Here is a 25,618-nt window from a genome sequence, read left to right as displayed (position 1 = left end):
AGATTCTTATCCTGATAACTGACTTCAGAATCTGGAACTTTATGAATGTCAGTCGTCACCAGATTTACGTACCCAGAGCAGCCAGACCTCGTAACAGCAAAGGCTTGCATGGTTTGGCCCTTATGATCTAACTGAGTCACCGAATGCTAATGTTGTTTCACCAGTGATCTCGGGCAGTTCTCCAGAAAGCATTATGGTTTCCTTTCTACTGCCTTCATTCACACGAAAAAAAACCTATAGAATTTCAGTATTTTGAGGAAAATGACAAGAGCAGAGGCTTAAAGTATACTAAACTCTCCCCCTCATCTGTATTACTTTTATCCTTTTAGGACTTTAGGCTTACCTCTGCAATTACAACAATTAAACAGTAGCAAATGACAACAACAAACAAAAAAACCCCATTTGTCTGAGTGTTTCACATTCTCCTCCAGCTCTATCCAAGGTTTGTTTTGGTCTTGACCTGTTCCCAAACATTCTCACTGTCCTAGGCTTGCCCTCACTACAGATCTGAGAGTCAGCAGGCACAACAGTGTCCTATTCTCACTCTCTGCTTGAATCACCTAGGTGTTACTGTACTATGAGTAATAAATGAGACCTAGTAGACAGTAAAATAGTTTTGCAGTAAAAGAAAAAAAAACATTTAGCCAGATTAAAAAAGAAAAGAAAGTAGAGAATACAAAGTAAAGAGCAACTGTCCAACAACCACAAGGAAATGCTAAATCACCTGATCATTTTCCTCCTTTTCTAATCCCTAAATTCTACAGTCGGAGTCCATTATTCAGCCTGTTCAGAAATAGCACCTTGTAGGATGGAGTACAGACTGTGAGAGAGAACACTGCTCAGCTGAATCCAGCAAAACACAAAGGAGTAGGTTCCATCAGATAACCAGACAGAGAAGATGCAAATACAGCCAGGCATGGCATGGGAAGATGACCTTTAGGCCAAATGAAGGAACAGGAGCTGCGTCCAAAGCAAAGCACACACCAAAGTCAGTATAACACAAACAACACAGATACCAGAGAATGTTACCTCAGAAAAATAATCTGAGTGTAAAAGTCGGTAATTCCTCCTGAAGAGTAAATCCATTTTCACACCTTCATGTCTATGCAAAAGCAGTCACGTATCAATACTGCAGTTCTACGAAGCATGTTTTCCTATACACGTTTCTGTGCTGCGATTCTTGTATTGCTTTAGGAAAGCTGCGTAACATCAGCCACAGATTTGTTCTCTCATCCAATAATATATATACACTTACCCCCCTTCTTTTCTCTAGCAAAGCTGCATGAATTTTTAATTTACCAAAGCTACAAAAGCTGAATTAAAGAAAAGAGCAGCAACAAGAAAGCAGGCCTTTCTTTTGACAGGAAAAGTGGCAAGTTCCAAGATGCTCCTGCAGAAGCACAGTCCAGTATTGAATCAGTAAAGCTTCTGCCTCTAATAGGTACAAGATGAATAGAAATTATCATGTAAAGCTAACTGAATGCAACTGCACACACAACTTTGGTCTCATCAAGTTGGTTCCACCACAGTTTCCCATGGACTAATGTTTCAAAGACTAATTCCCTTGTCTTACAATAGCGTTGAACTAGCACTTCAGATGTTCTCCCAGTAAATGCACTAAGAGGATCTCTCCCTCTTATTGTCACCTTTTTTTAAACTTTATTTTCTTTTTTAAACAAAAAATAGTATCTCTTCCAATTCCTTTCCTCATTTTAATTCCCTCCTCATTGAAATGAGGCATAAAGGTGATTAGGGCAAGGCTTATATGATCACAGACCTATTTCCTTAAGAAAGCAGGCTACAAAAACCCATTAAATCAGAGCTTCTTTTGAACAACAGATTACTATTCTATACTTTTTGAATTTGCATTGCATGGACAACACTTTGCACTTTAAATTCTTGCTTTAGAAAGACCTGCGCATCAGAGAATTTCAAAGCTAACAAAAAGATTAAGCATCATGAGGCTTTTGAAGTGGGCAGTATTCCCATTCCTTGATACAGGAAAAACTGAGGGCAAGAAAGGTCAATCAACAGACCTACCCAACACTGTGAAACAAAACCACATTTCCTGACTTCTTGTTTACTGCATGAAGCTACTTATATTCTTGAAAATTATAAACCTGAATACCACCGCTGCTTCTGGGAGCAAGCTGGATTCCACAGAGCAAAGGGACAGTACCTAGCTTAAAGTGCCTGGCCAGAACTAAACCAGGACTAGTATGGGGATGCTGGTAGGCGTGAAGAAGTTTAATCTTTAAATCAGAAAATCCCCATGCATGTGATGGAGGGCTAACTATCTGCAATGGATATTGTGATTTTAACTAATGAAGGTTTGAGGAAACTACTAAACCAAGACATGAAAAGCTGAACAGAAGAAGAGTCACCATAGCCCTATCTGAGAACAACAAAGAATTAAAAGCTGAACTACTAACAATACACATTTTTATTATACAATTTGAACCTCAGTACTCCAAAACTCAGTTGTGTGTCTGATCAACAAACCTGGGGATGCTAGAGAAAAGTCAAAAATCTTTCATTCTGTCATTAAAAAAAAACTTCAAAGATCTTCAGTTTGCACATCAGTGGACTAACCTGAATACACTCCACTACAGGAAGGATACCAGCCTAAACATAGAAAAAGCTAAGCTAAACTCTCTATCCCAAGAGGGGCTGACAATGTCAGGCATAAAGCAGGACTGCAGATGAGATAAGGAATGTGTACATCTAAAACAGAAGCTAAGTGAGAGGGCCCTTCCTATGGTACCGTCCTAGTTAATTCCACAAAAAGGACAAGACATAAACGTGGGGAAAAAGAGACTACAGCACCTGCTTCACACACTCAAATACCAGGCAGCATTCAGCAGACTTGCACACTTACTTAAGTATTTCTAGGCTATCTATTAGTTGGTGCTCACACCAGCAACAGAAAAGATCACTTACTTCAGAGTAAAAAATATCTAGCAATAAATTCACTGATTCACATCTTTTGCAACTTTAGCATGTCAATGCAGCACGTCTGTCTTTAAAACGGAAAAAGAAAAGAAAGAAAAAAGAAGAAAAAAAAAAAAGCATCAACTGGCTGAAAGTGGCAACCACAAAAAAGGAGTCCACATGCAGGAAAGTGCTCTTCCCAGCAGAAATACCACTTAAGCCATCACCATGACTAAAGCCTTAATGATTGTCACCAGCTCTCTTTGCCCAAAGTCAAAACGGCTTCTTTGCAAGTACTCCCTTTTTTCTTCAGTGGCCCCCTACTAGAAAGGCAGAGGAGACTACCCTAAATGTTTCTAACACTAAAGTAATTTGATTTTGGCTAAACCTGTGGCAAACAGTTTGGAGATTTATTTATGGTTACAATTAGGAAAACAAAGCTAAAAACCATCCCAAAAATACTGCTCCCCCTAGATGCCGTTACCATTCAAAAGTTCCTTCAACACATTCCAAAGATTTCCAGAAAAGAGTAATTCAATCCCTATGAACTTAAGCAACAATCAGCTCACTTTCTATAACATTAAAGGGAACTTTTAAGAAATAACGGAAAACAAATAGGGGAAAAAATACCTAAGTTTAAGTTCGGTGTTATTTGGGGCAAATAGGCCAAGCTGGACCTAGTCAAGAGAGCTTCAAATTCTAGGTTGAGACACAGATCAGCTGAGCTGCCTCAGTAGCACAGAAGCAAAACAGATGAGGATGGTACATGTGTGGGATGAGTTGTATTTCCTGAACAGCGAGAGAAGACAAATAGTTATTTGAACTATTTGAGGTGGTGTGTTTGACCCATACTGGTGAGTGTCCAAATAGCACTTAAAATTTGTTATAGGGTAACCTAGTTAAATGAATTACTTTAAGCAGCATAAAGTTAGTCAAAATTCACAACAAATGGTTCAACTGGGAAGGGAAAAAAATTAACTGATAAGCTTGACGATGAAAAAGCAGTTGCCAAGATACACGCTTTTTTCCTGCGCTCATTAATACAGCGCTCTCAGAGCAGGACTGACAAAGGTCTCCAAACAGAAACATGCAGCACGCTTCTATTGCACTGAAATAATTTAAACAGGTAGTTGCTGATTCAATGATGTAGAGGGCTCCTCCATCTGCAGGAGCTTTGGCAATGCCAAAGCACACGCATTAGAAGTGATTAGAATCACAAGCTTCTTTCCTCTACATGCAATGTCAAAACGCAACACAGTCGAAGAAAAACCTTAAATCTCCACATAATATTCCTGCCATCCCCTCCTGTAGCCATCATGTAACATCTTACTAAAACCTGTAAGGAAAAAACAATTACAACCAAAGATGCTACTTTGAGAAAATTCCAAATCCACCAGTTCTAGCCTCTAAAGAGCCCTGAACCTCACTAAGCTCATTGTCAGAAGCAAACCCTGTGGTTACCTCCCGGATTAACATCCCCTGCAACACAATCATCAACAATACTGGGTCCCACACTTACTTACACTTCCAGAAGCTCAGCATTTCAGCCAACATATCAGACATCTTGGTAACACACAGATAAAACTAGGCAACAGCTACTTTTTAGAGTGAGCTCAGGAAGGTAAGCTAGAAAGGGTAAAACTCAGCATGTGCATGAGCATTTATCAGAAAATAACTTCTGTCTCTGTTCTTCTGGTATGATCTTTAAGGATCAAACACCTTGAAGGTATGAGCCTAGAAACTAAAATTGGCAGCCGCTGCAGACCTAAATCTATGGACTTGGACTCAGTTACGATGCTGGTTTTATGACCTAGAATACCTTCTGCATCACCACACAGGTTTTCTAAAGTCCTCTCTATGCAACAGGCTACAAATATCACCTGTGGTACAGACAGAGCTGCAAATACTCATCTCCCTTTCCTCCCTTTCCCTTGCACTCCCACACATCAACAAAAAAAAACCCCAACAAAATAAACCCTGCCTCTGTCCAGAGGTAATATTTAGCCCTCTCTTGCAAAGATGGTCTATTTGACACACATCTAACTAAACTCTGAAGAACTGTTCTCAAATTGCCTGTAGTTCTGGCAGCTACCACTTCTATTTCAAAACCGACAAGGACTTGTGAAGCTGAAACCTAGCTTTTCCAACTACACGTCAGCATGTCAATCTAACAGAAACCACCTGCAAGACTTCTACTTCCTTAGATTGTCATGAGTACAGAAATATTCCATACCCCTCCACAGAAAGAAGTCATGTAGTACATACAGTGTTTTCCTCTTGCCATCAGAAACAATTACAGTGATCCAGAAACAAGAAGGTAATACTCATCAGGTCTTTAAAAGGCTGTGAACTAAATGAAACAAGTGAAACTACAAGGCAAAGCAACCAGGAACCAAGAACTAGATTTTCAGAAGTTCTGATCACCTGTGACTTCCAATAGATTTTGACCAGAAGTTATGCATTCAGTACCTTGTTTTAAGAGTTGGATTGTGCTTTCTTGCAGCACAATGACTACGCTGAACACCTACTAATTAGCACTTGGCAGAAAACACTCTGTTCAAGACAAAGACTTTAGAGAACACACTGTCAGTTGGAGACCAGCAGCACAGTACAGCCACATCCTTCAAAGTCCTCCACATGTTGGCAAGATCAACATACCCCAACATGCATAAACATGCTAAGAAGAGTCCCCCTGAATCTAATTAGTCCAGTACAGGGAAGAAATTTCCATGTCTATATTTTGCTTACTATTTAATGAGCTAACCACTAGGTGATTCAGTGATATCTAATGACAGGTATTCCTCATCCACAGCTTGAGAGTTTGCTTCCTCTGAATTCTCAGTGCAGGAGGCAAATTTGACATTAGTTAGAAGTCCATTAAGACAGCCTTCTTGACTAGTGTTTTTTTGCAACACAAATATTCATTTAATGTGAGCTAAAAAAGTTTGCTTAAAAAGGCTCTGAACGGCAGTTGCTCCTCAGCCAAGACAAAGAAAGAAATCAAAGTTGAATTAATGTTCCTGTTTGGCTTTGTCTGTAAAGCGCTGATGGAAAACACCGAAATTGACACTCCTTTAACTTGGGCTTATTATGACTTGTACAATCAAGTTAGCTTTTAAAATATGCCATAAGGTTTACAGTCACCAAGGGATACCAGGTTTGCCCTGGTGGATTTTAACTCATCATTGGGCTTTTTGAGTACATTGACTTGTAATACACAGACAGCACTGGCCTCCTGAACTTTCAGAAGAATCTTAAAAAGGTCTATTGCATGTAAGCATTTCTACCTCACTCAGAGCTTGAATCCAGTACTTGAGTTCTGGGGACAAAAGTGTTCCCAGAACTTGACACTCAAGACCGGTGTCCTGGAACACTATGTTGTATTGCAGGAATGTAAAAAGTCAAGTGTCAAGCAGAAACACTCTCTGCTTATAGTTTATTCTTATGAAACAGGCAGCCTTGGAAGGTAAATCGCCCCCAACTTTGGTTATGTTTCACCTCTTCTGCTTTGTAAAAAGCCACCAGCAATGCTTGTAAGGAACATGCTGACGAGACAAAAAAGGGGAAGGTTAGTTTTCTAACTTCTGAGCATGATGAGTTGGCCCAGACAACAGGTCAGCCACAGAATTAGTGCAATGGACGTAGCAGAAATGAGGGCCTGGGAGCTTTTAGATAAGCCCTCCCAGGCTCATAAAAATGCCCTGAGATATGTATTTCTGATACTGACCCAGGACTTAGCATTTTAACCCTTGAACTAGACACAAAAATAGATCCCACTGTGTAAAAACACAGGCTCAACACTCCATCACAAGCAGAAAACACTTCTGTGAAGAGCCTTTTTGTAGTATGAAAACCAGTTTAAAAGTATGTGATGGTCATTAATAGGGCAGGCCAATAATCATTTTGATCTCAAAAACTTCCAGATTAGTTGATGTAAGGCAGGGGGAAACACAGGAAAAGAAAGAATTAAGGGGGTAATTACTATATTTTCTTAGGGAAAAAAGCAGCCTTTTGATTCCAGTAAAAAGAAGGAGATGGGCATGGGGCTGGATCGAAAAGAGGAAGGGAGAACATGAGGACCTAAAAATAGCTAGAGTGACATAGTCGTTGCTTGACATATATATGTAAACTGACTTGCTGAGATGCCCCCAGCAATTCTGTAACAATACATATTTGCAATACATATTTTATTGTAAACAGTTTAAGATGCACAGACTTGCCTTTTCTGATTTTCTTAAAAAAGGCACAGCTTCCAGACCCCATCTAGTGGTGTGAGTGCCCTACAACAGCCTCATTAATCAAGAGCACATTTAAGCTTTTCAATGCACTGTTTTTAAAAAAGAAACAATACAGTTGGTTTCAGTTTAATGTCCACCTGAAAGAATGGCAATACTCACACATTCTAAAAATAGGAAAATAAGATTTCCAGAATCACTAGTCAACTTGTAATCATGCTGGACTTATATTAGTTCTATTTTAACAGTGCTTCACATGCTATTTTTGAGGAGCCAGCCCACCACATTCAGATCTTATTAGTATACTGGGGGAGAAGGAGGGAATCTCAATTGCTGCACTAAATCTGAGACAGAAGAGATATCAAGCTGTGAATGAACTTTGGGAAAAAACAAAATGAATCCGCCTCTGTATCCTGACTCAGTCAGCAAGACTAATCAAATTATGACTATTTGAAGCGAGCTAAACTTTTCACAATTCAGAGCTGTGCAACTGTCTCTAAATTTCCCTGTGCATGCCAAGAAATGCTGGCTTTTCAATTACCTTCTTCACTGTAGTAGCCAAGCATAAAAGCACTCTCAGCTTCCCATCAGAAAGTTAACCAATTTCACAGTATATGAATAAAACCTACTCATAATCAGGACTTTTTTTCTAACCCTAAAAATATTTTATTTTTAATTTGTAGAGGTGTTTAGTGTTGCCTGTCTAAAGAAGCAGATAAAACCAACTCTCCTAGCTGGAGGCATGTAACAGCAAGCTAGAAGACAAACTCTCCTGTAACCCAACTGGAGAAGAGCCGTGTATTCTGGACAAAAATACTCCGGTGTAAAAATCCTCAGATTTTCTGGATAAATAAGTAGATGCAGCTCGTTTGTTTCTGACAAGCAGTGGAATCTATATCTGAATTCTCTAACCTACTAGGATATCACGACTCCATTCAAGATTTTGAAAATTTAGAGTATTAGTTTAAAACTGTACAATTAGCCATATTCCACTGACTGACATACAAGTTTAGAAGTTAACAGCAAATCACCCCTTTTCTGAAAGTGCATCATCAAGCTGAACGAAGTTGAAGGAAAACTATACCTCACCTGAGGAGCCTCTGCTGATTAAAACCAGAAATTCAGCAGTAAGCCTGATCCCCTTCAACTGAGTGAAGGCCAGCTGAATCCTGTGGGCTTATCAAACCTCACCTGTATCTGTAAAGAGTATTACCGCACCAGTGCTGCTAGCTACAGTACTGCTATTGGCCACAAATGGCTAGTCTTCAGAATTCCAAGCTTTTGATTTGCCTTCTGGATTTTGCAGGGGAGCAGCAGCAGGATTCCCCAGAACAGTCTCCAGTTATGAAGCAAACCAAGTAGTGGCTGAGTCGGTTTAACTCTGCTTCCATCTGAGAACTGACCGAGAACAGGACAGTAGTTGGGGTAAATGAAGTGTTATACTAGCAGCAGATTATTAACTACATATAACCATTTCACCTTTCCCGTACCGGAGGAGTGCTGCAGCCCTGCTTAACCCGCTGCAAGTTGCTATTTTGGCAATCCACAGCAAACATCTGAAAGTATCTACACTTCTTCCCTTCTTTCTACCCATTCGACCCCTAATCAAAACCCCACTACCACACGTTGTGACAAAACAGCTAAAGTTTACCTGATCTAGTCATTTCTGCTGGCACCACAGGTGGAACGATAGGACTGAAAAACTCCCATGATGGCCACAGTATTATGAAGGATTACATCAATACTGAAGGAAAGGAAGACTTTCCCTTGACAGCTTACAGCATAAAGTCCCTCACAAGTGAACTTCATGCACAGCAATGGAAATAAAAAGGTAGGCTAGGGAAGGAATAGACAGATCTAGCAATTTTGTACTGTAATTTCATATTATGCTATTCAGCAATCCCAGCAAGTTAATATTTCCACATTGTGTCCCCCCACAAAAGCCTCTATTCCCTCATCCTTCCTATACCTCAGGCAGTGTTACATTTTCTTGGATACTGATGACAGTATAAAAGAGAGCTACAAATCCGGAGAGAAGCAAGAATTTCCACCATTAGCAGAATTTTTTGACAATGAGAAAAGCAGCAGATGCAGTAGCCCTTCTTTGCTCTGCTAGTGTTCTGGCACGCAAGTTACACAGGCAGCTTCCTGTTTATCCCTAGATTATGGACAACTTCAGGGCTGTTTAACCCATTCTGCGTATAAAATTCATCAGCCAAAATGCTTTTGGCACACATCTTGCCTGAAACTACACTTTGTGTCCTTTGTTATTAATAAGAATACGGAAAATATACACAAACTCCCTCACGTAACAATTTCAGTTCTATGTAAAGTCTATCACAAGTACTTACAGCATTATGTGGATTACTTCATCCTTAACAAAAAACTTTTTTTTTTTCCTAATAATTAAGTTCACAGTGTATTTTCCCCAGAAGAGACTGTAACAAACTAAAACCACAGATGAAAATCTAAATTCTGGCTTCCACCTCCTCACTGGAGTGAGTGTTATATCTTAACTAATCTACAAATCAATAAAATTGTTTCCTCATAAGACAAAGTGAATTGGCCCCAAATACGTTAAAAATCAAGTTCCATATTTCTAGATTAGCAAACTAGATCTGCAGAGACCAGTGGGAGTTTTGGCAAATGCTCTGTTACTTTAATAAAGACTAAAAATCCAGTCTAATTTATTTAAATATGAGAGACTCTGGCTTTGGCAGCCCACTAGCAGGACACAGCTCACTCTGAAGAGTCCTCTTCTCCGAGAGTTTCCTGGGAAAAAACTGCAGTGGCAGAAGAGTGCTTTAGGCCATTTTCTTTCCCTCCAAGCATACCCTTCTCACCATGTTTTGGGTGCATCTCTGATCAAGCAGAGGAGGAAAGCTGATGACCGTCCCAGAAAAATGGCAGCTGAAAGCAGACTTATCACCTGCATTCATTTAAGTTACAGCTTGCTCAGCCCAAGTCTGAGGCTCTAAATACCAGTCAACAGCATTTACGCTGTGAGGAGCAGCCTGTCTCTTACCTTCCCCTTTCAGAGTCCTCTGGGAGGAGCGGGCTGCAGGCAGGAAGCATGTGCCTATTTTACAAAATGCACCACACCTAGTAGGTGCAAATGCTTTAAATTCAGTGCTTAAGGGAACAACTGCATGGTATACGTGGTGTATGTCCAGCTGTACAATAAGGGTGTTGCACACGTTCCCCTATGCATGGAAAAAGTGGTCTGACCTATTGATCTGAGAATTTCAGCACTGTAGTTGCAAGATATGATGTTTAACCATCACCATTCAGCTTTTTAATTGGAAAGATTTACTTTAATCAGATTAGGACCAGAAAAAGGTAGCTCTTGTCCATCAGATGTAAGCGTACAAGCTTCCACCAATTCATGTGAGGCCTTCAAGACGACCCAGAGGTTATACCATAAGGCACCCTTTCCCCTCCCCTTTCATCATTCAAAAAAAGACTGTAGAATTCTGATTTGTCAAAGGTTATTAAGTCTTTCACACTGGTGCTACACCTGGAGAAATACAAATTACTTGCCAAGAAGCATTACCAATTAAATTCTGCTATAGCTATTTCATATTTGGCATTAGAAAGAACAATGCCGCAACACAGCTAAAAATGTGTGTCCTTAAATGTGTGAACTACAGACTATTATCCCATACACACACAGTAGCCCCCAACAAGCTCACAGCAAGCACTTTGCCTTGTGGTTAAGAGTTAGGAAGAAGGCAGGATAGCATCTAGACTGGAGATCACCTGAGTTTCCATGACCTGATAGCTGCTACCACCCCAAGCAATAGCTCATCAACACTTTTATACATAAGCTGAGAAAATTCGGAGATCAAAGTCTTAATGAGAATAGCTAAAAATAAGAAAAAGGCACTATTTCTGCTATTAGAAAGCAGCTGTTAAAATTTATAAGAGGAAAATTCCTTACTCAAGTCATGTGCTCCTGCATTTATCAGGGTCAATGCTTGTATCCTTAGTGATATTTACTTCCTCTCTCTACTCCTGTCAGCCTTGTACAACCTTTCCAGGCATGATCCTATTTCACTTTTCTACCCAAGTGAAAGACTTCACCTAAATTGTGCATCCATATAGAATTTTTATTGATACAAGCTATACCACTCTACCAACATCATTCCTTTTATATTCACACTCTGAGAATAAATGTCTGTAGAGAGAAATGTTTTGATGTAACTCCCTTTCGAAAACAAGACCAACTCAACCTGCAGAAGTTCTTAAACCACAAAATTGAGGTAGAAGCTGAAAGACAAAGAATCCTGCAAAACCAGTATGAGGACAGCTGCTTGGCGAGGGAAGCCAACTTTGTCCATATTAGTTCACAATGAAAAAAAAAGGCATGAACTGAAGTTAAAATGACAGAAATTTTATGGCAAAAAAAAAACAAGAAACATGTTTTGTAAGAGCAAAATAACTGTTAATGTCTTGTATTTCTTTTCCTCTATCCAGTAAATGCTGAAGTTAGTAAGTAACTTTCTAGCATCAAACTAAGACCTAGACATAAAGAGTTTGACAAGGATAAGAGAAGATAGTTTAGGCAACTTCCTAACTCCCTTCCAGTTAAAGTTTATCAAACCTAAATTTAATAGCAGACTGTACAACAGCTGCCAACAAGGGCTCTGGCAAACTTTACAAATGTGAGCGAGCTCTAGAGCCACCAGCATCAGCATGCAAATTCTGATTCAAGCTTAAAAATAAAAATCAATTCAAACCATTAATGTTTACAATTTAAGAATAATAAACCCCCCTGAAACCATACTTTGGTTACTATTGTAATGGATGTCTAAACATTTTAGAATTTTTTTAAGCCAGTTATAATTAGCTGCAAATGAGATTGCTTTTTCTCTCTACAGTACAAACCCGAGGAGAATTTTTAGTGATATGCACTTCAAGATATTCCAAGAAATTCACCAGTAAGGGAAGAGTCAAGTGTATTTTAAATAGCTGAGGCTACTGCACTGTAAAACAAGTACCACCTGTTTTCCCTTCTTTTCACTTTTTTTGAAATTATCCTTTCTACGCTTACACTTTTAACTGGAAACACGTAAACATAAAAGTGGGAGGGGGAAGGGAGAAACATTTACTTGAGGTGCTCAAATTTTTTTTTCTGATTATTATGATAAAAAAGAAAATTACTTTCAAAATCTGAAAGATTGAAAAAGACTTCAACAGAAGCTTAATCTCTCATGCATGTGAAACTCTGGTATCAGACAGTGAGAATGTCCACTTTAGAACCCAGTCTAACCACATGTCATACTGCAAACTTATTCTCTTCTTTTCATTTGTTTAAAATCCTGTGCAAATCTGGAAGCACATTATGCAGCCAAACTGATTATCCAGGTGTCTAAGAAGTCATATAAAACTCTTAAGCATTGAGAAAAAAAGCTGCCTTGACCACAATCTCTAGTCAGCCACTGAAAACTGAGATGGGTAGAAAAAACCAAACTGTAAACCAGGCAGTGCCCACCATGGCTTCTTCCAGTATTAGCAAGCCAGTGCTAAATATAATGATGTGAACTTGACACAACAATCCGAGTTAATCTGTAGTGGTGAGGCCAGGCAGGCTTCCAAAAAATCACTTACCTTAACACTGAAGATTTAGCCCCTTTTTAAATCACATTAGATTGTACGTATGAAGAAGAATGTTAATTATGCAAAATAATTTAATTCAGCTTTACTAACATTGCTGTTAACTTTGTTCTGCATCTTTTCTTACCATCGTATGTTCTGACTATTAAAAAAAAGAGTGGCATGCCATCACCTCTCAAGGGAAAGAAATAGCACAACATAAGACAAGGACAGCCCGATCTTACCTCTGAGGTTTACGAATATCCCAGAGTCCCACACCTTCCTTAGAGTTGGCAGTAGCCAGTAATCTGGGTTCTACTGGATTAAACATCACACTGTGAAAGGCTGATGGGTAGTGTGCCAAGCAGAAGGGCTCTGTTGAAAAAGTTGACATTTCAGACATAAGAACAAACAATGCATACAACTGTTCAATGCAATGAGTTTGGCAGCTTAATATGGAAACAGCATAACAAGATCTGAAGATATGGAGACATGTTCAAACCATTTCTCAAGCTGACACATCCAAAGCAATATAAAAATTGAGGTTTTAAAGTCCACCCACGTGTACATTAACTTTGTCTAAATATGGAAAAGGACGCATACTGGATTTCAAGACACCATTTTGCTTATGGAAGGTTATCAGAGTTTAAAACTAGCCACTTAAAGATCAATTATTTGAATCTTCTTAAGGTTCATAACCAGACAGTCATCTAATAAGGACTACTCATGGAGGGACTTCTGAAAGTTGCCTAGCAATATATACCTGGAAGCTTCCACAGCCACTGATGATCACCCAAACTGTAAATGTAGCAGCAATTGCTTATATGGAAGAATAATATTATTACAAAACGTGAAATAAGTTTGTATGGAACTCAGCTCAAAGCAAGCTGCCAACCCTGGGGAAAAGAGGCCTGCTACCTCTTAAGTGCTGTACAAGCAGACAAGAAGGGTGTTCCTCTTGCATAAAAGTGTTAACAGTTGGCTTTTGCTGTTCACACACAGAGTTAAAAACATGCTCATCCAGACTCTCTCCCTCTCATCTTGATTAGTGTAACAAGACTGTGTTTGGCCTGCTACTCTGCCCTATTCATTCTGTCAAAATGCTGCCTCCATGAAGAATGGGAAAAAGCCTTGCCTCTGTCATCCTTCTCTGTATCTTTCCGCTAGCTTTATGGCTTTAGGCACAGTCTAATTCTCTTTGTTGTGTGTATCTTTTGTGGCATGCTGCCACTCTTTCACTCAACTAAGAAACAAGAATCAATGCCTGTTTTGAGCCAGGGATTATGCCAGACTTTTCCATTCACTGTTTCCTTTGATGCAACCACTGTGTTGCTCACATGCTTGGGAGACTCTCTTACTGCCCTTATTTGAGCCACTGTGGGCAGGCACATTTAGCCCCACAAGCACCTCCAAAGGTACTTAATTTTCTTTCCTCGTATCCCTCATTAAGACATATAAAACTGAGTTAAACAGATAACCCTCCCAAATTCCCAATACCTTCTGAAACTACTGCCCATCAAGCAACTGAGACAGAATTAATGTTTACTTATCCTGCCCCATCTGTATCCTCCTCTTACGCTCTATTCCAAGCTTTTTGACACAGGGACTTTCCTTTTTAGTGTTCATTTAGCAATGATCAAAACAAAAGTCTCTGACCATAGCTGAAGCTCCCTGGTGCTATTAATTGTCACAGGAGGGAGAAGTAAAGGGAAGAACAGGAGCAAACTTTTGTTCTGTCAGTCTGCCCCAAGCCTTTAGAGATTGCTGTTGGTCTGCTGGCAGCTCCAAATAAGGTTTAACACCAAAACTGACCTTCTACATTTCCATCATCAAATCAGATCCCTGCTGGGACATAAAAGACTGTGTTATTAAAATGGCAGCCCCCACTGAGAAGCAATGGCCTGCATTAGCTGAGTAGAGAGACAAACAACATCAGATTGCCAAATAAAGGAATTGTTTTTTAAAATAAACTTTTAATTTGTGTACATCTGTTTAGTCAAATCATTGTCACTAATTACTGGTGTTTTCCTCCACACCTTTATTATGAACAGCCTGGCCTGGTACCACGGTTTTCTTCTAAGATATCAAAAGTTGCCTTTCAGCCTGTCAAATTAAAGAGAGATTACAGGAGCTAAACTAATGAGGCACTAAGTCACTTTAATGAAAAGTAGGGGGGTTACTTTTTTCTTGTTCTTTATGCTCATTCACCATTGTAGCTCTTATACACTGGAGTATGAAAATGTTTCTCAAGGGAGAAGCTCAACACCACCTCTAACAAAAATTAAAAGCGGGTTTATAAAAATTACTGCATAAATCACTCAGCAGTGAAAGACAGGGAGAAACAGAAAGATAATGAAACTCCTTTTCCAGCTTCTTTTAATGCACTATTTTAAACTAGGAGGTTATTTGCAAGATTTTAATGAGCTGGCCACTCAGGGTAACTAACTATACTTAGCGCTGGCAGGCATAGCGCCTATTCCCACGACAATACCATGCAGACAAGGGGATTACCCCAGTGACAAGCATTATATTGTAGTAAACATTGGCAGGGCTCACATATAAATGCTGACTCAGGACTCCTATATAAGCATGCAAAAGCCTTTTATTTAAAATTCAGAGAACCTAAGACACTACTCCAAAAAAGGCCCAAATGTACCACAGCCAACACTTCTAACCTCCATTTTCACTGGTGCAGCCTTCTCATTCAAAGTCTCAGCAACAGTAAAAGCAGTAGCAAGGTTTAACTACAACAAAGAAGGACAAACCTCATTTCATACAATTTCAGAAACTCCCATCAGATTGGACATTAGCTTACGATACTGAGCAGCTTCATAAAGATGCATTTAAGCATCCATTCCCACCGACTGTTGACATCCACTGTCAGCAACAGGTAGTTCTCCTAACAGAGACAGATCTTTACGGTGTAGAGTTCAGGAGAAGGCAATAAAGGAGCATTTCGCCATTTCTAATTTGGAAGCCATATTCAGTGTCTGCTCTCATCACTTGGATATTATGAAAACAGAAAAATAGGAATGAAGCGACACTTGGATTTACCAAAGGTAAATAAGTCACATCAGACTAATTTGATCTCTCTCTTTGATAAAGTAATGGACCTTTTATATAGGGGAAAAGTGGTAGATCTAATGAGGACTAAATTCACATGTGGTATAGTATCAAGTTAGCTACAGGCAGTTGGGATTAGCAACGGGAGTTGCATGGAGTAAGAAACGGCCTGAAGGGAAGACAACAGTTCACTGTGCTAGTAAGGGACTTCTGAGCAAGAGGGAGGTTATTAATGAGCTCCTCAGAGATGGGACATTATAGATATTTTTATTAAAGTCTATGATATACATATACTGAGTGTGTGCACCATTTTTCAGAATGTTTTAATAAAATTACCAGATGGAAAAGAGATAAGAGGTATCACGACTGCACAAGAGAATCAGAATTCACAGTAAGAATCAGACTACTGAAAATTGAATGCAGTGCTAGTATATTTAATTTTTATTTATACAAAGGCAATATGCCTGGGGTAGGGAGGGCATCAATAAGCAATTTACTCTGAGTATTCTTGTGGGGCTTATCAAGACAGACCTAATTCTGGTTACTCACATTCAATAAAGCCCTCATGATACTAGTGGCTCTGAAAGACTCCTATGAGACTATAGAGTATGTCTTGCTTCAGCTTTCATTTCCTAGTCAAAAAGGGACAGAATCGCAGTCTAGAAAGTTATCAAATTCACTAGGTATGGAAAAAGCTAATTCAGTTAAACAGCAACTTTGACTCAACAACATACATGTACAAATTGCCACAAAATACATAAGCCGGATTTCAGTGCCATAAACAACTTTCCTGTAAGACCAGCAGAAACTATGAGTTGAGGCAATTGCATTTAATCGGCTTACAAAAAAAGATGAAAGTTTGTCTTAACTATGAAGAAAGGGAAGAAGATTGTGTACTCCTGCAGATTGCTCAGTTTTAAATTCTCGGCGTTGTGTTCTTTAGAATGGGGTAAACTCACAACTTCATTTACTGAAGTATTACTTAAGTATTCATATACTGAAATTCAATTACTGAAGTATTCCTCTCCAAATTTATGTAACTACAGTTCTAAACTGAGATTCTTCAGCCTTAAAACTGCAGCTGTAAAAACACAGATTGCAGTGTTTTGAGAAACTGCAGGTTTGTTACATAAATCAACAGTATTCAGTTCTGTTTTAGAAAACAAAGATTGAAGTAATAATTCAACTTCCCTGTTATCACATAAGGGCTCTAAGTTTCCATACAACCAGAAAACATTATGCATAAGAACAATTCTCAGTGTCACAGGGAAGTACATAAATAGCTTTGGAAAATTATTCAGATCAAAATAACAGCTTTCTAAACCTCCAAAAATTTTTTATCCCAGGCTATGGACAAAACAAAAAAAAAATCCACATTCCTAATTGATTTCAAGTTTAGCAAGACATTTTTATTGAAGAAACATGTCCTCCACTGCTTCTTTACTCAAGTTAAAACCTATTCATACCAAGTTCTATGCCAGCCTGCACTATATGCTCGTACTTTATGAAGTCACTTAAGACAGCAACACTGAACTGTAAAGACCAGGGCTTGCCTACCACTGGCCACGAGAATTATGCCTCGCTTTCACCCTTCTCCAATACTCCCTGTCTCGATTGTCCCAGATAAACATAACTTATGCCCTCCCTGCCTTGCCCAAATTCTTCCTAAATCAATGATCTTTTCCATCTAGAGATCTCACCTCCATGGGAAGACTCTCGGATGTCCCAAATAAGAACCCGGCCATCATCTGATGAACTGGCAAAGATGTTGTCATTTACTGGGCTCACTGAAAGGCCGTACACTGCATCTTCATGGGCAAACACATCCAAGGTCTCAGTGCTGGAAAAAAGACACACAATATTATCATTCTTCCTTCTTTTGCTGGTGTTTTAAAAAGCAAAATAATTACAGCTTTATCTCCCTAGTAATACTTAGTGACAAGGTTTATTTAACTTCATAATAAGACTCTTGTGTTTAATGAGAGTACAAAACAAACAAAAAGCCCATGTAAAGTGACCAAGATGTCATGCTATGAGGAAAAAAAAAAAAAAAACTCAGACCAAAACCCACACATTAAAAACTTCAGAAGCTGCAAGATGCTATGGAAACCATGTTGTATTAGATTAAGCCTGGGAGAAGGTAATGGAAAAGTAAAAGAGGTCTTGGGACCTCTGGACTAAATTTTTACTACCTAATGTAAAAAGAAAAACAAGACAGAAGTTTATTCTTGAATACAGGCTTCTGTATCATCCAAAAGTTCAGTTGAAGCTCACAAAAGAGCAACTTTCCAGCTGGCTTTTTTAATAAGTTGTCTTGGTTCTCTACGATAGACCAGACCTATATTTTTTCCACGTAGAAAAAGCAGCAAAAAAGAACAAAAAAATAAGTCCCCCGAAAGTACCTAGATTTCAGCCATTCTGCAGCTATAAAAAAGAAAAAGCCCATTCTCCATTCTTTTCCCAACTTTTTAGATTATTTAACAAGGAGGAAACAGCAGCACGGAGAGGCTAAAAGCTAAAATACTACAACAGAAGATTCTGGGGTTGTTTTATTTCTTTGGCAAAACCCCTTTATTTCTTTAGGGAATACACTTTGTATACAATCCCCATACCTCATGGGAACTCCACCAAAGAGATGCCACGTAAAATCAGTGTTTTGCTCACATGGCAATTCATGTTCTTAGTGACAGATCTACTAATTCTGGCTCATGGACCATTAACAGAAAGGCCAAAAAAGCAGTAACAGAAAAAGCCATTTAAAAGTTATGAAAAAGCAGTTGATAGACCAAGTGTTATCATTCAAGAATACAGAGTAACTTTCTGTAGAAATCAACCAGAATTCAGTGTGTCAGACTAGTAAGGTTTCTTTCAGAAGATCACACAAATAGTCTTAGAGGAATGAATTCTATATGCATTACAACTTGACTTAGCATACCTAAAAAAAAACCCTGATAACAAAAGCACATTAAAAATACACACATATCAAAAAGACTTATTAAAACATCTAAGCAAGACACAGCAGGAAAAAAATGTGTTACATAGAAAATTGTCAGGGACAAAGATCTTGTAGAAGCTTGAAAAGTCGGAACATAATAAACACCAGCATCTAAAATATTGACATTTCCACGTTTAATTAAAAAAAAACCAAACACGACAACAAAAACAAAACACCAAACAAAAAACCCTCCCAAAACCAAACACCCCCAAACCAAACAAAAAATGCACAAAAAACCTCACACACACACACCCCAAAAACCCCAAAACCCCCAAAAGTCAAACCAAAACAAAACAAACAAAAAAACCCCCAACAAACCACCAAACAACATAATATTCCTCAGAAAGCATTAGAAGAGCAAGACAAAGTTAAGTTTGCCCAGCTCTCATGTAAGATTTATACAAGTAGATATATAAGATATATGGAAGGCAGATGTACACTGAGCAGTTCAACGCAAAAGGCTTTGGACAAACCTAGCAAGAAATATGTCCAAATTATGTTAATCAGGAATCAGGCAACTCAGAAACACTTAAGGTTTTATATTTCTCTGTTCTTACATATATCTCTCCCTGCTTTTTCTTTACAGTTGATTTCCTTGAGTTCATGTTATTTAAGCGGTCATTGCTTATATCTGTAGAAGTTATTAGTACAGACTGAAATTTTAACTTTGTAGTTTTTCTACTTCGAAAACAGTAAGCTCAAAAGACATGAATCTACAGAACTCCAGTTGACCACCACTGTATTAATTATACTTTGACTAACAGCCTAATCTTGATGTAGCACAACAAAGCCTAATTCCCAACTGCTTTACAGTTTTGGTAAAAAGCAAGTATCAAAATAAATATGCTGCACATAAGTGTGGAGAATCAGGCAGCTGCAGCCAAAGTTTTAAAAGGTAGTTAGGTAGGCCAAGCGCTAGCTATCTTAAATACAAGTCATGTGAGTGTTTTGAAAAACAAAACAAAAAGCCCGTATGTGCCACAATACTTGTATATGTACCAGAATAATCTGGCTCTGAAGCTAGTCAGAACCTACTATAGTGCTTGCAGGAGGGCATATCTGTTTAACAACCATTCTCCTTCCCAAGGTCAAAATGATGCAGAACCCAAGTGCTGAAAAAAAATGGGGTGATAGGGAATACTTCATTCCAGGTATGAATTTAGATAAATGAAAAGCATGTTCCAGGATTAAAACACTGTGCTCTTCTCCCAGACCATTAATTTAAAACAAAAAGTGCCTCCAGTGAGTTGACAGTAAGCGAGCTCTTGAAGCAGTGTAAACACAAACTGTGTATTTACCTTTCAACATCATGGAGTATAACTTGCTCATCATTGCCTATAAAGAGAAATACAAACACTTAACATCATGTTCCAGTGGTTGAAAAGCATTATAGTGAAAAAAAAAAAACCCAAACAATAAATGTTTATTTTTTTATTTTCTATTTCAAAAACAAAACCAAAGCAGAGAGAAGACCAGTTCAGTTGCCAAGTGGTCAGCCCTCTGCTCAGTTATGTCAAAGGCTCCATGTGACATTTCCAGTCATGATTGAATACACCAATCCATTCCATCTGCTACTGCTCAACAAATAATTCTACTTAACTGTGTTACTGATCATTGTTCAGTTTGAGCTTGAGTTTTGGGACATTTGCAGTAAGGAGAAGAATATTATATGAAGCAGCAGAACACCTTTAACTCTCATGTGAGTACACCTTTCTTCCTTCTCAGAGGATGCTCCATAAAAAGATAAGGGAAGGTGAAAAGATGCTCCCAGCTCAAATGCCACCAGTTCACGCTGTCAGCATTCACGGTTTTGCAACCATTGAGAAGGCACAAACATGACAGCCAGTGTAATTTCTTTTGTATTAACAAAAACCAAACCAAGTAACCAGACAATCATATCACTTTTCTTTGATCACATCCATTGAATACAATGGAAACTAACCACGTGCATGCAGACTAAGAGGGTCACAGCTACAAAGTAATTGCACTGTCTCATGCAGTGTTTTTCAAGCTATAGCAACAGAATATTTTTTAGTCTCTGCACTGAATATTAATTTATCTAATTTGGCACCTCCTCTTTAGAAATATTTAAGACGACACACATTTATATTTAATTCAGAAGAAAAAAAACAGAAATCCCACAAAGCCATATTTTTATGCTCAGTATGTCTTTCTAGTTGCGATATCAAGTTGTGAAGCTTTCCTAATGTACACCAAAGCCAGAGGTTCGGAAAGAGCAAAATTTCATGTTATGATTCTTAAGTGTCCAGCTGACTCAGTTTTCATTTATCCCATACACATTTCAATTTGTATTCTGTCCCAACAGAAGAAATATGAGAAAGTTTCTCTTTGACTAATGAGGTGTGAGATTTTTCTACATCCACTTGCTCTTTGCACAGGCTCCTAGTTAAATCGTGCCAGCCTCAGATTACTGCAGTAGCTCATCTTTTCCATGGTACAATAAACAAGTCACTTATGTGTAAGTGTCCTTTGATCGTTAATTGCAATGGAAACTGCCCATTATACATTACAGGCAAGGTTTATACCTAGTAAAACTACTCTAGTGCCTATGTATTTCACCAGTGAAAAATGTAGCCTAGTTTCTCCAGTGACAAAATTTCTTCCAGCAGACACTCCTGCTCCTCGCTCTCCATACAGTATGAACACGAGAATCATTCTAGATGCCTGGCTTCAGGCCTCTAGTCATCATGGGATCAGCCTTCCTTTCCATCACAAGCTCCAAAATGGGAAAGAAAGCACAAAAGGGGGGGGTGCGTGGAATAACCACTGCTTCTCTCTGTTTTGTGTGTGGCAGAAGAAGGTGGTGACAAAAATCTAACCAAAACCTGCTTGGTTGCTTCTGGTAAAGATCCATCTCTCCAGAAAATGTCGCTGCTGTTCAGCCCAGTAGGGTTTCCACTTAACGTGTTTTACTTTAACCCAGGAGAGTTCATTCTTCATTGAGAATAACTGGGTTGTAATTGTATACGCAACTCTCCCATTTATAATCTCTCGTTTTGATAACTGCAGTTACAACGGTCAGAAAGACAAGAAGTATCTGCCATTCCCTTCAATTATACCTGTGAGGATGAAATACTGCAGAGCACATACAGAGGAGCACAGTTAAGGTGACTTAAACCCCATATCTGTCACATCAGGCCTCTACAGAAACAAATTCAGTTCCCTGTAGGTTTATTTCAGCTTTTCATATACCTAACATTAAAGGCAAAAAAAAAAAAAGTAAGTCCATGCAGTTTACTAAGAGGGGATCTTTCATTTCAAATGCTGCTCTACTCTCTGTGTGCATGGACACAGAAGGTCAACAGTGTTCTTCAGGGATGGGAACTTCTTTGGTGTCTTGAGACAGTTTTTTCTCCAGAGATTACACGCAAAACACTGTCCACTCAGTTCCTGCCTTCCATTTTTGTAATGGCTACATGTGGTGCATGTTACACATGCGCTCCTTCAAAGCAAAGAGCTCTGAAATTCCTTGGATGCAATTCAATTTGTACTGAAGTGGAAAATGCTTTCTCCTCTGCTATCAAGAGCTGCTTTAGGGAAAGGTCGTCAGATCCTAAGTCATTAGTCTTTGGCAGCTTTATTTACAGAATGAATTGAGTTCTGTGCACCCTGTGCTAGCTTCCATACTGTAATTTTTAGGGTTTTTTTTCAAGTATTCCGATTTCCATGATTTGAATACAACTCCAACTTCAGTATCGGGGAAGGGGGATGATAACCAATAGGACTTAGGACCCACAATTCTTTCAGACCTTTTAAGAATCTCCCATAACATTGTTGAGTGAATAAATATAGTTAGCCCCATTTTGCTGACAGAGATAAAACAGATGGTACATCTAGGCCATGCAGCAAAATGACTCTTTACAAGGGATCCAAGAGTCAGCCTCACAGCCCTTGCAGATGAGCTCTGTGAATCTTGGTGGAGCAGCTGAAAGAGTTCCTGACTCCTCCAATGGAAATAATTTCTGGCAGAGGCACAGTGTGTTTATGCAAACTGGAGGAGGAAAAAGAGATGAGAACGGCCAGTTTGTCTGTGCATCAGCTGTCACAGCTCATCTAACCTGGCATCTTAGTAAAAATCCACCACAATCAATGATGTAAATCTTTAACCGCAGGTGTTAACTGCAGTGGCAAGGTACAGTCAAACCACTCTGCTGCCCTTCCTGTGAAAACAGTAGCCTCTGCTAGCAGGGCCCAATGGACAGAGGGTTGAGTTGGAAATGAGAAAATACCATTACAGCTGCTCCAGCAAGACTTGGCACGGTTCATTTCTTGAATATTCATGTAAGGTTCCATTTGTCTGAATTCAAACTAAAGTAAAACAGACTCCAGCCCAAAATTTCATTGGGATCACTCATGCAGATACATTCATTTGAAGACAGTGTGGACTGCTGTCTTTCTCATAAAACAAGCAGAAGTCCCCAGAATCAGAAGTTAGGCATCAGTCAGTATTCGACATTTTTGGGGTTTTCTCCACATGAGAAGTATAGCTGAATCATTTAATCCTTAAAATTTGACACCATCTTAAGCTTTGCCATGCCTTTTTTTCTAAGGGTTGTTATAGTTTTAACGCAGCGTTGAAGGATAGGAAGCTTTCACCACTCACATGCGCTCAGAATCAATTTATAGCATTGATTTGCAGTTCACAAATCTTAGTTCAAAAAGGTAATGAAGAGTTCTGACCAAGTAGTCTCATAATTTCCTAAAATAAGTCTAGCTCTATGTTAATGGACATCCTGATGAAACATACAAATTCCTGTCCACTCTATTATCATGTCAGATAGAGGAAATGAAGTACAGCAGAAAATGACACTGCATTTTGACAATCTTGTGCCTTTTTCTTCTGAATTCCATTTTCCTCCCTGCCTCAACACTTCAAAAATCAAGTGGTGAAATGCACCTAAATTCTAGGGATTATTAACCCAGAACAAGTACATGTCCACTTTCCTTATATTAGTTTTAAGACTGAATTAAACTTTCTGTTAAAACGGGGATTTATATTAAAAAAGTTGAAGAATATCAAGGCCAATTAGAGCCCAATGTTCCAACAGTTCTAAAAGGCAGACATTTATCTCGTGAGGACTGAAATGAGGTCTGAGAAGAAGTGATCCACCAATAGATGGCAATAGCCCTTCATTAGCCATCTAAGGGTACATTAAAATCAGCTAATAGCAGCAGAGATTTTAAAGCACCAGCCTTGAGTGCCAGAGAGGATGCAGGGTCTGCTCTCAGTACAGCTAAGAGGGAATAACGAAGACCACATTCCACAGTCTCTAGCACAAGTAGGGGCAGACTGGACTCAGGATTCTCATGATAGCTCAAGACACGATGTGCTTACACTAGGGTCTGGGAAAAGGAGAAGCATGACAAAACTGAAAATGTTGTGCTAGCTAAAGAACTCTCTGTTCCCAAAGAACCTTCAGCTGCTGATTAAGGACACCTTTCAGATCCTTAGGGGACTACAGAAAAGACCCTTCATGTGGGGCAGGATCTCGCTTATGACTTCTACTCTAAGGCATTCACAATGCAAACTCCTGTGAAATCAGGGTGCTCTTCCTTCCTTACCTCCAGAGAACACTTTCGTATTGCCACTGTTGAAAGCTAGGCAGAAGATATTAGAGTGATGCTCCCCTTTCAGCTGAACTGGTTTAACTCTTGAGTGGATGGCTTCTTCCATATGCCAAAGTAAGACCCGGCGGTCATCCCCTCCTAGAAGAAAGGAAATGTGCATTACTGCCCAAGCCATATGTAAACTGATGACAGACAAGTTATTTAACTCTGCAGTTATTCATAAAAGGCTTTGCTGAAACCGCAATTAGCATAAAAAAATTTTATACCTCTCAAGGGTTTGGATATATAGACATGCATTTACATTAAGATGCCATGCAGTCAGGTATTCAATTAATATTAATGAAAACAGAGGAATCAGCAGGAAAAGTTTGGATTAAACAGCTGCCGTTCTGCCAACACATAGTGACAACCTATAGCAACCTGGAGACTCAGAATTTTACTGGTATGTAAAATTCTGTAGCAAGCTGCAGACGAATTACATGCCAAATTAACATATGCATGTTGGCAAAATGCTTCTACACCAACTCCTTGTTGCCAGCATCGCTTATGTTATTCGTGAAAAAGGAACTTTTTTCCCCTTTCACTGACAACTCTATCTCCTCTAGCAGTCTTTGCAAAGCCTTCATAGCATAGGTTGGCTACAGGGCTGACATGTGGCCATAAAAAGATTTTACTGAAGCATTCAGAAGTCTTCAGCATGCACAGTTATGTCATGCTTCTAGATCTGTAAAGGTTAAGACAGACATTTCTGAGATGAAATCCTGACAAAGAGAATAACTGGGGAAAAGAAGTTCAACTCTCCCTTGCTTTACAGCTTGCTGTACTTCTAATTGCTTGCCTAGGTGCAGTTCTCAGTTCAGAGCTCTATGCACACATACAAGGGCCTCTCTCTCTGTCTGGTAAACAGTCAGATATAAAATAAATATTAGACACTGTTCACGCTTTAATTGCATTTAACTATTGTTTATTAGGAAGAGAAAAAAATTCAAGATACTATTGTATTGGGCAGCACTCTCAACATCAATTCTGGATGCCTGTAGAAATCTGAATAAAGCTTCTTCAAGTCAGACTCAAAATATTTTTGTACCTGTCTTCAATAACAAATGAAAGAGAATGGCATCACAAGTCAAAAGTGCCACTAGAAACATGCTGATTTCAGTTAAAACATTTTACTGCTTCTTTGCACAATCAAAAGCATAAACTCGGCGCC

At 39.0% G+C, this 25,618-nt stretch overlaps 1 protein-coding gene across 3 annotated transcripts in view; it reads right to left on the bottom strand.

Annotated features, from left to right (window-relative positions):
* The window catches only part of DCAF5 (DDB1 and CUL4 associated factor 5), a 76,727-nt gene that overhangs the window by 40,518 nt on the left and 10,591 nt on the right, over positions 1–25,618 (bottom strand). For all 3 annotated transcript variants that reach the window (XM_087746479.1, XM_087746481.1, XM_087746480.1), the window contains exons 2-5: positions 24,403–24,546; positions 20,118–20,154; positions 17,525–17,664; positions 13,007–13,136 (exon numbers count right to left, since the gene is read on the bottom strand). In XM_087746479.1, coding sequence (XP_087602605.1) covers positions 13,007–13,136; positions 17,525–17,664; positions 20,118–20,154; positions 24,403–24,546 — 451 coding nt within the window. The remainder of the gene's footprint in view (positions 1–13,006; positions 13,137–17,524; positions 17,665–20,117; positions 20,155–24,402; positions 24,547–25,618) is intronic.

Source organism: Nipponia nippon, unplaced genomic scaffold, assembly GCF_047370975.1.
Source record: "Nipponia nippon isolate SJK-2023a ecotype South Korea unplaced genomic scaffold, ASM4737097v1 scaffold_10, whole genome shotgun sequence".
Lineage (NCBI taxonomy): Eukaryota > Metazoa > Chordata > Aves > Pelecaniformes > Threskiornithidae > Nipponia > Nipponia nippon.
This window is presented reverse-complemented; position numbering and strand designations above follow the sequence as displayed.